This window comes from Bos taurus, chromosome 6 (genome assembly GCF_002263795.3).
Source record: "Bos taurus isolate L1 Dominette 01449 registration number 42190680 breed Hereford chromosome 6, ARS-UCD2.0, whole genome shotgun sequence".
Lineage (NCBI taxonomy): Eukaryota > Metazoa > Chordata > Mammalia > Artiodactyla > Bovidae > Bos > Bos taurus.
Genome location: NC_037333.1, coordinates 85,645,854 through 85,660,618, shown reverse-complemented (window position 1 = coordinate 85,660,618; position 14,765 = coordinate 85,645,854). Strand labels below are relative to the sequence as shown.

At 34.1% G+C, this 14,765-nt stretch overlaps 1 protein-coding gene across 1 annotated transcript; it reads right to left on the bottom strand.

Moving 5' to 3' along the window:
* Positions 1 to 1,708: 1,708 nt before the first annotated feature.
* On the bottom strand, positions 1,709 to 14,765 carry CSN3 (casein kappa). Its single transcript, NM_174294.2, is given in 5 exon segments — positions 1,709 to 1,881; positions 3,746 to 4,262; positions 6,266 to 6,298; positions 12,218 to 12,279; positions 14,705 to 14,765. Coding segments are annotated over 3 exon segments (573 nt in total). The 5' UTR covers positions 12,275 to 12,279; positions 14,705 to 14,765; the 3' UTR covers positions 1,709 to 1,881; positions 3,746 to 3,779.

Here is a 14,765-nt window from a genome sequence, read left to right as displayed (position 1 = left end):
ATCAATAGATTCAATGCAATCCCTATCAAGCTACCAATGGTATTTTTCACAGAGCTAGAACAAATAATTTCACAATTTGTATGGAAATACAAAAAAACCTTGAATAGTCAAAGCTATCTTGAGAAAGAAGAATGGAACTGGAGGAATCAACCTGCCTGACTTCAGGCTCTAATACAAAGCCACAGTCATCAAGACAGTATGGTACTGGCACAAAGACAGAAATATAGATCAATGGAACAAAATAGAAAATGCAGAGATAAATCCATGCACATATGGACACCTTATATTTGACAAAGGAGGCAAGAATATACAATGGATTAAAGACAATCTCTTTAACAAGTGGTGCTGGGAAAACTGGTCAACCACTTGTAAAAGAATGAAACTAGAACACTTTCTAACACAAAAATAAACTCAAAATGGATTAAAGATCTAAATGTAAGACCAGAAACTATAAAACTCCTAGAGGAGAACATAGGCAAAACACTCTCCAATATAAATCTCTATGACCCACCTCCCAGAATATTGGAAATAAAAGCAAAAATAAACAAATGGGACCTAATTAAACTTAAAAGCTTCTGCACAACAAAGGAAACTATAAGCAAGATGAAAAGACAGCCTTCAGAATGGGAGAAAATAATAGCAAATGAAGCAACTGACAAACAACTAATCTCAAAAATATACAAGCAACTCCTACAGCTCAACTCCAGAAAAATAAATGACCCAATCAAAAAATGGGCCAAAGAACTAAATAGACATTTCTCCAAAGAAGACATACAGATGGCTAACAAACACATGAAAAGATGCTCAACATCATGCATTATCAGAGAAATGCAAATCAAAACCATAATGAGGTACCATTTCACGCCAGTCAGAATGGCTGCGATCCAAAAGTCCAGAAGCAATAAATGCTGGATAGGGTGTGGAAAAAAGGGAACCCTCTTATACTGTTGGTGGGAATGCAAACTAGTACAGCCACTATGGAGAACAGTGTGGAGATTCCTTAAAAAACTGGAAATAGAACTGCGTTATGATCCAGCAATCCCACCGCTGGGCATACACACCTAGGAAACCAGAATCAAAAGAGACACATGTACCCCAATGTTCATCGCAGCACTGTTTATAATAGCCAGGACATGGAAGCAACCTAGATGTCCATCAGCAGATGAATGGATAAGAAAGCAGTGGTACATATACACAATGGAGTATTATTCAGCCATTAAAAAGAATACATTTGAATGAGTTCTAATGAGGTGGATGAAACTGGAGCCTACTATACAGAGTGAAGTAAGCCAGAAAGAAAAACACCAATACAGTATACTAACGCATATATATGGAATTTAGAAAGATGGTAATGATAAGCCTATATGCGAGACAGCAAAAGAGACACGATGTATAGAACAGTCTTTTGAACTCTGTGGGAGAGGGAGAGGGTGGGATGATTTGGGAGAATGGCATTGAAACATGTATAATATCATATAAGAAATGAATCGCCAGTCCAGGTTCAATGCAGGATACAGGATGCTTGGGGTGGTGCACTGGGATCACCCAGAGGGATGGTATGGGGAGGGAGGTGGGAGGGGGGTTCAGGATGGGGAACACGTGTATGCCCGTGGCAGATTCATGTTGATGTGTGGTAGAACCAATACAATATTGTAAAGTAATTAGCCTCCAATTAAAATAAATAAATTAAAAAAGAAAAGAGATCCATTGCATTTGATTGGCTTTATTATGCAGGAATCAAAAAACTAAATCTGGCATAAAAGTAAAATGTAAGAGGAGACGAGAAAGGAGCCGGATCTGTGAAAATCATATTCTCTGTTCACTGAAGGCAGACAACTGGCCAAAGGAAAGTTTGAAGTAGTCATTCAGTTTCAGCTAAACCTATAAAAATGACAGTTTAGAGATTTAGTTCACAATGTGCTAACAGTTCTCATGATATGTATTTTATTTAGCTTCCGTGATTTGCTTCATGTCTGTATCCAAGTAGTTTATCTAACTAAATATATAAATTTAAATATTTAAATTCACCACATAGTGAACTGATACAATTGTCTTCATCTAATATTCACAGAAAGACACAGTCCTATACATTCTTTTTTTATAAGTGATCTTATACTGTGTGGTTTTAACTTAGGAATCTAGGTTCTTGAGTTTTGAACAAATGTTGACTATTGAGATAATGATTATTTTATTAAAAACAATCATGTAAATATAATGTATTTCATATCAATAAAATAGATAGTTGCATACTCAATTACTTGTTTTCATTTTGTGTCCATTAATTTTTTCATTTTCTTTTTGAAATTTTAATGAGTCAAAGATTTATCAGCTTATTATCTTCTCTTTCTTACCAGATGTCCTATTAAACACAATCTCAGTAATAAAATTTACACATATGCTGATCTTGGAAAATTAGAGTATGTTTTCTGTTTTTATTTTTATTTTTTTTAACAAATAGCCCATATGGAAATAGCAGACGTACTAATTAAGCCTTACTATCTGAAATCAAGCAAGTTTGATTTGGTTTCCAGTTTTGAACTTTCAGCTGTAGCAATCTGCATCCATAGCTTTCATTTGTGGATTTAAGATGGTAATATAATCCATTCCATATGGCTGCTACAGGATTAAACTGAGATTGTTATGTAGTTTTGATAATTTAGTAAGGACTTGATATTTTAGTTGAAAGTAAATTTTAATATTTACTAATTATACTTCTTTTCTAGAGCATTATATTTCACAGATTGATTGCTTTTTACATCTCATTCACAATATGCTTTCTCACTTGAATCTCATAGCAACCAAAATTATGAGAAAATGAGAGTGATGACTCTTTAGAGAGAGTAATGAATTGCTTAAAGTCACACAACAGAAGAACCAGGCTTCTCTGATCTATTGCTATTACCATTATATCATGCTGAGTTCATTTTAGACCAAAAATCATGTAGACAGTGTGATGAAAGTATTTGTTGCCTAGACTCTCAAAATGTTGTCACTTTCTTCCTAAATTATTTCACAATCTTTAGTTATTTTCTATCTTATTGATCTTTCTGTTTAACCTCTTCATGTGTTTTAAATTATTTTGGACTCTGCCATTATCCATTGATTCAAATAATAAATAGACATATTTTACATTATATTTAAAGTTCTGAAAGTTTCCTCTTAATAAGTAGGTGCTTTTCAAGTTAAAAATTAGAATTTTTCTGTGGGATTACCTTACAATAGGAGAAATTTGGGTGCCTAACCTTATACATCCTTTCAGAAGTGATGCCTGAGATAAAATGCTATGAGTGAAACATTGTTTCCTTTCATTCTATTCTTACCAAAAGTAGAGTGCAACAACACTGGTATACAATTAAAATATATTTAAACTCATATCCTATATGATTTTTTTCTAAGAAAACATATTTTTGAGATAAGAAAAATCATGAGTTGACACTGTATTTTACTGTTTTTGTGTGTGAACAGGAGTAAAATAAAACTAATAGATTCAAGGAGTATACCAATTGTTGAAAAAGGTTTAATAATAAAATCTGCAATTTTTACTCATTTTGTAAAATATTTTAAAACTTTCTTGTTGGGAAAGAATCTAGTATATACATGATAAAGAACCAGCAAATGTAAGTTATAATTAGCCCATTTCGCCTTCTCTGTAACAGATTTAATTTATCCATCTACGCTAGTTTAGATGTTACGATTTTATTAATAAGTCCATGAATCTTGGCTGTTATTCATTTTGCTTATTTACCTGCGTTGTCTTCTTTGATGTCTCCTTAGAGTATTTAGACCGCAGTTGAAGTAACTTGGACTGTGTTGATCTCAGGTGGGCTCTCAATAACTTCTGGAGAAGCTTCTAGAGTAGCTACAGTGCTCTCTACTGCTTCGATGGTAGGTGTACTTGTAGGCTCACCACTAGCAATGGTATTGATGGTAGGGATTTCTGTTTTATCCTGATTTTTCTTTGGTGGAATGGCCATAAATGATAAATGTGGGTGTGGGTGACGTGCCATGGTAGTTGGCTGGGCTTGGCAGGACTTGGCAGGCACAGTATTTGACAAAACTTGCCATTGAAGAATTTGGGCAGGTGACCTAACTGCAGCTGGCTTTGCATAATATGGGTATGGCAGAAATTGATTATTAATTAGTGCAACTGGTTTCTGTTGGTAGTAATTGAGTCCATAACTAGGATACCTACTCAGCACATACTGAATTGGGATATATTTGGCTATTTTGTCACTGAAGAATCTTTCATCTTTCTCACAGCGCTGTAAAAAAATAAATTATGCAGAATGGTATTATTTCTTGCCTGGAGAATCCCAGGGACTGGGGAGCCTAGTGGGCTGCCATCTATGGGGTCGCAAGAGTCAGCCAGGACTGAAGCGACTTAGCAGCAGCAGAAGCAGAGTGAAGAGATATCTTAAATCAGAATTTTTTGAAACAAATTGTTACAGTATTTGATGTTAAGAAAGTACAACATTGGGAATAGTGAACCCAGAAACCATATTATTTTATAAAATATGGATTTGTACATCTTCCTTCCACTTCTTGATTTTCAGCAAATATTAAAAATAACATTAGTTTCAAAAAAAATTAGATGAGATAGCTCATAATGTAAACCACTTTGCCCAGAGCTTGGCATATATAAAAAGTGCTCAGTAAATGTTGCACTTTATAAGCACCACAGCTAGACCAGTTTCATAGAGAGCTTTGACATACAATACACAAGCATACTACACACAAAGAAAAAAACTGTATATCTCTTTCCATATATATGAGTGTGTATATGTGTGTGTGTGTATATATATATATATATGTTTATTCTCACCACATGTTTGTAATTGTTTTTTATTTTATTTATCTAGGGATTAGGTTAAGGGTGCATTTTATCTAAACTAATTCAAGCAAAATAGTAAAAATAATGTGATGTGGATTCCTGGGTTTATATGTTGGGGTTTTTTTTCTGCTTAGTTTTATCCATTAAAAATCAGTTAGGAAATTTTCCATCTTTATTTGCCACAGTTCTATCAATTAGGTGCAGTCATAAAATACATTAATTAGGTGCAGTTAACTATATACAATTATATTATATACTGATATATTAATATTGTATATTATATAATCATCTAATATTATAAATTATACATTATATTATATATTATATGTAATGATGTGATGTGATATGGATTCTTTGGTTTATATATTTTTATATAATTTATAAAATGTTATAATATATATTATATATAATATTATAATATTTATATATTATATATTCAGTTCAGTTCAGTTCAGTCGCTCAGTTGTGTCCAACTCTTTCTGACCCCATGAACTGCAGCACACTAGGCCACCCTGTCCATCACCAATTCCTGGAGTCCACCCAAACCCATGTCCATTGAGTCCATGATGCCATCCAACCATCTCATCCTCTGTCGTCCCCTTCTCCTCCTGCCCTCAATCTTTCCTAGCATCAGGGTCTTTTCAAATGAGTCAGCTCTTCACATCAGGTGGCCAAAGTAATAGAACTAATCAATTATTAATATATATTATATAAAACTATATAATAATATAATATATATTCCACATCACGTCATGTGATATATTGTGATATAATGTGATATATATCACATAATATCATATTATATGATAAATATATATATTCCACATCACATCACATCATGTGATATATATAATATTATATTATAATTAACTAATTATAATAATTGATTAGTTCTATTAATTAATATTAATTAGGTACAGTTATAAAATACAAAATCATTAGATCTTTCCTTATGAATAGAAACAAATTAATGAAATTATACCTCAAAGCAAGGCTTTCTCATGAAAGGAGACATATTTAAAGGTATTCATTCAAACAAACTGGGGGAATGAATACAATTGTATGAGAAGCATCTGAAGATGTTTCAGAGAGGGATCATTCCCCATTTCTTAAAAAGTAGACAGAAAAAATATTAAGCTTTGCTTTTGTTTTCATTGTTTTCCCAGTATTAAATTCTGAGAAGGTTTTCTCATGTTGCTAAATACTCATGAAAATCAACACGACTTGGCCTGTAAAGTGATACCAAGATTTTAGATAAACATTGATGTGGATTCATATGAATGGTTGCTGAAATGATTATTTTTACAAAGATTATTCAACTATTTTATGTAGTTTAAATATTTACTTAGTCTTTTGATAGAAGGCATTTTAATATCATTAAACTTTGCAGAATTTTATTCTTTGGATTCATATCTCTACTGGAAACAAACTTACTATTGGTTGTTCTTGGTTTTGCTCCTGGGCACCCTGTTGAGATTCAGAGAAAGAATCAGAAACAAGAAGTTAGAAGAAAAAAAGCATGATAGAGTCTAGTTTTTGTGATTTAAAAATATCTTTTATAAAAAAGATAAAACATGTTTTTCTTGCTTTTATTTTAGTATTGTAAAATATTATAAAGCACTTTTCTAGGTTATCTATAGTCTGTGACAGAGAAGGCAATGGCACCCCACTCCAGTACTCTTGCCTGGAAAATCCCATGGATGGAGGAGCCTGGTGGGCTGCAGTCCATGGGATCACTAAGTGTCGAACATGACTGAGTGACTTCACTTTCACTTTTCACTTTCATGCATTGGAGAAGGAAATGGCAACCCACTCCAGTGTTCTTGCCTGGAGAATCCCAGAGATGGGAGAGCCTGGTGGGCTGCCGTCTATGGGGTCGCACAGAGTTGGACACGACTGAAGTGACTTAGCAGATAGTCTGTGAAACCCTCAAGAAATGACAGATACATGCTAACTTAAATAGCAATAATGAGCCCCATGGTTAAGTTGTTCTTAAAAATCACTATTTAGGGAGAAAAATTTAAGATTGAAAAGAATATGATCATTTGATCTCTGTACCAACAACTATATATGATATTGCTTAAATGAAGAACATGAACAACCTATATTCAATTTGTATTGAATATATATTGCTAAAAATAAGAGGAGAATTTAGCATATTTTTTTTGTTTCTGCTCTCCTAAGATGATTTATGAGGTTTTCTTTTTTTTAATATAAATTTTTTAATTTTAATTGGAGGCTAATTACTTTACAATATTGTATTGGTTTTGCCATACATCAACATGAATCCGCTACAGGTGTACACATGTTCCCCATCCTGAATCCCTCTCCCTCCTCCCTCCCCGTATCATCCATCTGGTTGATTAAAAATCCATCCATCCAGTGCTTGATTAAAAAATTGCCTCTAGCATAACACTGGTATATAAATGTTATATAAATAATAGCATTTAAAAAATTATCATGTATTTATAGTACTTTTCTTAGTTCTGGATTGTAACATGCATAGGAAATCAGGAGTGAGAAAGTAGTTTCCAGGCATATCTATATGAAGCTTTAAAACTTACAAAAGGTGAGTTCATAATGGTAAATAGTTTTAAGATGACAGTTTTAGTTTAAGACTTTTCACACATATCCCTGGGATATAAAAGATCCTATAAACCTTTAGGAAGTTGTTGGTATAGGATATCAGAGATTTAAAAAAAATAATAAAATACAGGGTGTGTTAAGACAGGGACTTATTTACCTCTAAATTTATTAAGTCATTAGTTTAAAATTTAAAAAGTTATATTAATATTGAAAGTTTGCCTACACTAAAAAATCCTGAAAATTTAGATATAGATTTGATATAATATCAGTCTACCTGCATTATGTATTCCTGGTATATGTTCATTTTAGTATCTTGTATCTTAAATTTTTTAAAGGCATATGATCTCATATCATTTTTTCCATCACCTCAGTTTTCATACTTGCATATTCAAAGTTGAAAAACAATCAATGGTTATGTCATGAAATGTTTGTTCTTTACTGTTAACTTTTAAAGGTTTATCAAAAAATGTTTTTATTATAAATACAGGCATGGATAACATCTGGATAGATATCAATGGACTTTTAAAATGACCTATGAACTGTAGCCCACGAGGCTCCCCTGTCCATGAATTCTCCAGGTAAGATACTTGAGTGGGTAGCCATTCCCTTCTCCGGGGAAATCTTCCCAATCCAAGGATGAAAACTAGGTCTCCTGCATGCAGGCAGATTCTTTACTTTCTGAGACACCAGGGAAGCCCAGATGTCAATGGCCTTTTAAATAGTTTTCAGTGATTTCTTAAAACAGTCCATCAAAAATATGATTTTGGGGGGAAAATACAGAAATTATTAAACTTCTGTACAGTAAAGATATACCAATTTATAATGTCATCAGTAGACTATAAGATTGTGCAGTTCATCTTGTAATTGCTAGTAATAAGTGTTATCTTAGTTATTTATATTTTGGAGAGAAGGAATACATTTAGCACATAAAAGATGCTACAACATTGCTGTATTGCTGCTGCTGCTGCTAAGTCACTTCAGTCGTGTCTGACTCTGTGTGACCCCAGAGACGGCAGCCCACCAGGCTTCCCCGTCCCTGGGATTCTCCAGGCAAGAACACTGGAGTGGCTTGCCATTTCCTTCTCCAATGCATGAAAGTGAAAAGTGAAAGTGAAGTCGCTCAGGATGTCTACTTGAAAGTTACACAGTCGTGTCTGACTCCTAGTGACCCCATGGACTGCAGTCTACCAGGCTCCTCAGTCCATGGGATCTTTCAGGCAAGAGTACTGGAGTGGGGTGCCATTGCCTTCTCCGATTGCTGTATTAAGTTGTATGATTTTGATTGGGTAAGTAAGATTGTATAAGATTGGATGGTAAAAATTATATAAATTTTCATTCTTCTTTTGAATTATTTGTTTATATCCATGGGGCTTGTAGCTTTGTGAAGACAGGAAGGAGAGTTTGGGGATAGCACTGGCTTAAATAGTTCAAGAAGATGTTTTCAGAGGTCAAGCAGTTGTGAATCACTTTCTGATTTAAACTTTAACCTCTATCCCTCAAGAGAAAGCCCAAGTTCTAAATATGCAGGTGACCACAATAAAATCAAATTTCAAAGAAGAAAGGAAGAAATATGAAGGTCATAGTAATTCAGATTTTTAAAAAGATTCTAAAAATTTACCAAATAGAATTATTTAAGAGATATTAACTTGAAAGCAAAACTAAATTTAATAATAAATGAATTATGAAACAAGGACTAGTGCTGTTCCAAATTTTACAGTTTAAGAGGAGGTCATCAATTCAGTTCAGTCGCTCAGTCATGTCAGATCTTTGCAATCCCATGGACTGCAGCACGCCAGGCTTCCCTGTTCATCACCAACTCCTGGAGCTTATTTAAACTCATGTCCAGAGTCGGTAATGCCATCCAACCATTTCATCCTCTGTTGTTCCCTTCTCCTCCTGCCTTCAATCTTTCCCAGTATCAGGGTCTTTTCCAATGAGTCAGTTCTTCTCATCAGATGACCAAAGTATTGGAGTTTCAGCTTCAGAATCTGTCCTTCCAATGAATATTCAGGACTGATTTCCTTTAGGACAGACTGGTTGGATCTCCTTGCAGTCCAAGGGATTATCAAGAGTCTTCTCCAACACCACAGTTCAAAAGCATCAATTCTTCAGTGCTCAGCTTTCTTTATAGTCCAACTTTCACATCCATACATGATTACTGGAAAAGCCATAGCTTTGACCAGACAGACCTTGGTTGGCAAAGTAATGTCTCTGCTTTTTAATATGCTATCTAGGTTGGTCAAAGCTTTTCTTCCGAGGAGCAAGCGTCTTTTAATTTCATGGCTGCAGTCACCATATGCAGTGATTTTGGAGCCCCAGAAAATAAAGTCTGTCACTGTTTCCATTGTTTCCTCATCTATTTGCCATGAAGTGATGGGACCGGATGCCATGATCTTCGTTTTCTGAATGTTGAGCTTTAAGCCAATTTTTTCACTCTCTTCTTTCACTTTCATCAAGAGGCTCTTTAGTTCTTCTTCGTTTTCTGCCATAAGGGTGGTGTCATCTGCATATCTGAGGTTATTGATATTTCTCCTGGCAATCTTGATTCCAACTTGTGCTTCATCCAGCCCAGCATTTCTCATGATGTACTGTGTGTATAAGTTAATAATCACGGTGACAATATATAGCCTTGATGTACTCCTTTCCTGATTTGGAACCAGTCTGTTGTTCCATGTCCATTTCTAACTGTTGCTTCTTGACCTGCATACAGATTTTTCAGGAGGCAGGTCAGGTGGTCTGGTATTCCCATCTCTTTATGAATTTTCCAGTTTGTTGTAGAGTAGAAGTAGTTTGTTACAGAGTATAAGGACTTGTGCTCATCTTCTGCAAGAACTCCAAAATTTCACTCACTGCTGAACAACCATCAACAGAAGAATGTTGGATCCCACCGAGGAAAGATACCTCATGTCCAAGGGCAAAGGAGAAGCCCCAGCAAGATGGTAGAAGGGTGAAATAGCATTTAGAATCAAACCCCATACCCGCCAGAGATGCTTGGAGGGCTCAAATAAGCCTGGTATGCACCAGGACCCAGAGACTCCACAGAGACTGAGCCAGAACTTTGTTTGAATGTCTCCTGTGGAGGTACAGGTCAGCAGTTGATTGCTGCTGGGCAGGAGCTCTGGGTGCAGTAGACCTGGGTATGGCATAAGCCCTCTTAGAAGAGGTCACCATTAACCCCACCATAGAGCCTCTAGAACTTACACAGGACTGAGGAAACAGACTCTTGGAGGGCACAAACAAAAGCTTGTGTGCACCAGGACCCAAGAGAAAGAAGCAATGACCCCACAAGAGACTGAACCAGACTTGCCCATGAGTGTCCAGGAGTCTCTGGCAGAGGCATCGGTCAGAGGTGGCCTGCTGCAGGCTGGGGGCACTGAGTGCAGTGGTGTTTGCATGGGACCTTTTGAAGAAGGTCGCCAGCCATTATCTTCATTACCTCCACCATAATTTGGCCTCAGGTCAAAAAACAGGGAGGGAACACAGCCCTGCCCATTAACAGAAAATTGGATTAAAGATTTATTGAGCATGACCCTGCCCATCAAAACAAGAGGAGGTCATACAGCATCAGATATTTAAATTTTAAATGTATTTATTTTTAGTTGGAGGATAATTGCTTTACAATATTGTGTTGGTTTCTGCCATACATTAATATGAATCAGCCATTGGTATGTTATGTCCCCTCCCCCTTGAACCTCCCTTCCACCTCCCACCCCATCCTACCCCTCTAGGTTGTCACAGAGTCCTAGGTTTGAGCTCCCTGCATCATACAGCAAATTTCCACTGGCTATCTAATTTTACACATGGTAATGTATAATGTTTTTAATTAAATTCCTATCTCACACAAACTCCAGTCTATTTAGAGACTAAATTCTTAAAATATTAGGATGTTGTTTAAGTTTTTCTTTTTTCTTTTTACCAATTTCAAATAACTTGATATGTATGTTTAACATTCAAATATATTGTAACTCTTGTTATAATCTTCATATTTTGTCAACTCCCTCTCAGGGATTGTATCCATAAATAACTATGATTTTCAGGCATTACACTCTGTAATGTACTATAATTACATGTAATATGAAAAAGGTTTGGGGTTTTTTCCTTTTAATTTTTTTGACTAGTTTTCCTCATTGTTTTGGCTATTGGTCTGTTTTATTTTCATGTTCATTTGGGGATCCCAGGCACTTATTTGCCAACAGTAAGAACAGGAAAATGAACATCTGATGGTTTCAGATGTTTGCCTAAAAATCAAAGAGGTGTTTATGGATATAATCCCTGAGAGGGAGTTGACACAATGGAAATATTATAACAAAAGTTACAATACACTTAAATATTAAAAGTACATGTCAAGTTATTTGAAATTGGTAAAAAAGCTTAAACAAGTTCCTAATATTTTAAGGATTTAGTTTCGAAACAAATTGGAGTTTGCATGAAATAGGAATTTAACTAAAAACATTTCTGATCTTCCTCTATGGTTTATATATTTATTTTTTGTGAATTATTTTAAGTGCATATTATAATTTAAAAATATTTTCAGGATTTTTCCCCCCAAATGTATTTTCTCTATCATATAAGAATTTTAAAGGTTTTCTCTAGATGATAAAGTGTGATTTCTTTATTCCTAGAGACCAGAAGAATATCCAGAAGAATATGACTTTAATAAGAAAAATAAATGTAAAAATAAATTACTTATGTAGCTATTTTGTTCTATAAAATATAACTGTATTTAGAAATTTACACAATTAAAGCCCTTCAATAAATTTAAAAAATTTGATACAAACTGATTAGATGAAATTAACTCACCAAAAATGGCAGGGTTAATGCCAGGATAGTCACAACTAGGAAAAAACTCTTCATCATTGCACCTAAAATTAAATTAAAAACATTAGATTAACAGGATCTGTTGCTGATAATTTAGGAGTGACTTGGAGCAATGTTTTATTTGATTTAAGGGTGGGAAAAGCCAGAATGAGGGGGAGATATAGCCAATGTGAAAAATCTATTTTATTAAAAGCTTTAGAAAAACCAAATGGTAGGAAATATATGAATTTAATTTTTGGTTATGTTACTGAATGAGTCATTACAAGGTTAATCCTGTATTCGTTTCATATGTACCAATAACGTAGTAGGAACAAAGCTCTGTGTGTCAGCGTTGAGCTTATTAAGGTGAATTGGTCAAGTAACATAAATTTTAGGAAGAGTTGCAATGTACACAAATCACTGTTAGATAAAAGAGTAGAAAGTGTCACAAAAGTGCTGTTCTACAGATAGAAGTGTTCAGTTAAGAAATCAATAAATTATTTCTGTAGGACATAGCATATAGGTGGGACTTGCCCATGCAGAGATTAATAGCGAGGAACTTCAAGGAAAAGAGAACTCCTTAGGAATATCCATGGGCATTTGAATGGAGGGAAGGGAAAGACAAAGTTGGATAGAAAGTTTAGGGCAAAGAAAGATGAGGCATTAAATGCCAGGCTAAAGAATTAGATAGCTTTCCTAACGCTAGTCGAGTGGCTTCAGGTAAGAAACTGAGGTGACTACACATTCCTTTGGAGAACTGATCTCCATCTTGGGCTCTATTCTCTACTTTGAATAAGTATTTCCCTTTATCTGGCCCTAGTATTCTTTTTGCCTATAAATAAAAGTTTGAACTGAAATGTCTGAAATTCTCTAATTCTGTGATTGATCTAGTAGGAATACTTAAAGAGATTGGGGGGAGTATCCTGAAACTGCATTTTTCATAATCTGCTTCTCCAGTAATCATAAGTTATATAATTAGCTTGATCAATTTAATGAAAAAATGTAAGATATGACAATTACAGTTTTCTGGATGAAATATTTGAAGAAATAAATTAACCTTATCTTTCTAAAGACTCAAGTATAGGGTAGTAATACCTATTTATTTGATTTGAAAAGCTAAATTGTCTTTTTAGAAAGATCATATAACATTTTAGATTTTTAAAATATTAATAAATCTTGCATTTATAAATTAAATACTACATCTTGTTATAGCCATTGTTATCATGCTTGTATAGACTTGAAACCTGCAAACTGAGTTTTATAGACTAGGGTCACAGAGTTAGAAGTTCAGGCTTGATAAAGAGCGCACACCAGACTCAACTCAATTTTGATTTCCAGGTAAGAATGACTAGAAAGGCTGTCTACTAAACTGACTTCAGAACCTCTGATGGAATATCACTGAATGGAAAAGAACTTAATGTGAGTTCAAATTTGAGCAACCTACAGCACTGATTGTTTCCTCAAATTTCATTGAATAGAATGGAGCTCCTTATGAATTCTTCACTTGCCAGTGAAATTTTTCTTAGTTGAAATAGATTTAATATATAACATTGTGTTAATTTAATGTGTCTAACATGTTTATTTAATGTATTTGTGCATCATAATTTGATTGCAATTGTATTGATAATTAACAACTCTGTCATGTCACATAATTATCATTTCTTTTTTGTGGTTGGAATAATTAATATCTAGTCTCTTATTAAGCTTGATGATTACAATACAGTACAGTGAATATAGAAAAAATATTGTACAATAAGCATTGGCTAACTTTTAAGATTGTAGTCTGAACAATATTTCTATGGTGAATCATGGAATTTTTTATAATTCATGCAAAATGATATCACAAACACTCATACAAAAACATCTTGTAAAATGGTAGTAGTTATTCTCTTTTTAGCATAAACAGAAACCAGAGAAATAAGACCATTCTTATCAGTTACTTAAAACAGTAAGTACTTGAATTTGCCTTCATAACTTGGCAATCCAGAAAAATTTGTGAAACAGAACTATTCAGCTTTCATGAAGGATGTATAAGTCCTGTTATTTTTTAAAGTTGTATACTATGACAAATGAAATTATAACCTTTAGACAGAAATAAAATTTTGAAATTAATTAAGGGATCAATCTGGATTATGCTGTACTTTCATCTTCCTAAAAAGTTAGCCCTCCACATTTGTCTGTAGGAATAGATTCACTGTCTTGAACATACTTTTTTTTTTTTTTAAGAATCTACATTGTCTTCAGTACTTTAGCAAGTATCAAATCTTGACTTTAACCCAAAGTGAAGTTAAAAATAAATTTTATCATAACATTATACAGAATCTAAGATTTAGATTAGAAACTAATATCATAATCATGACAAAGGATATTCAAGCTTAACAATAAAAGCCAAAAGGAAGAAAATGTTCTTCTAAAATAACTTTGGTGGTGTAATAATTACAGTCTGCTGTGAATAAGAATTATTCTCTTTGAATGTTTTAATGTGATTACCTTTCCTTGTGACCGTCAGCTCTTGCTTGGCAGTAGGTTCAGTTGGCCTTTCCACTGTAAG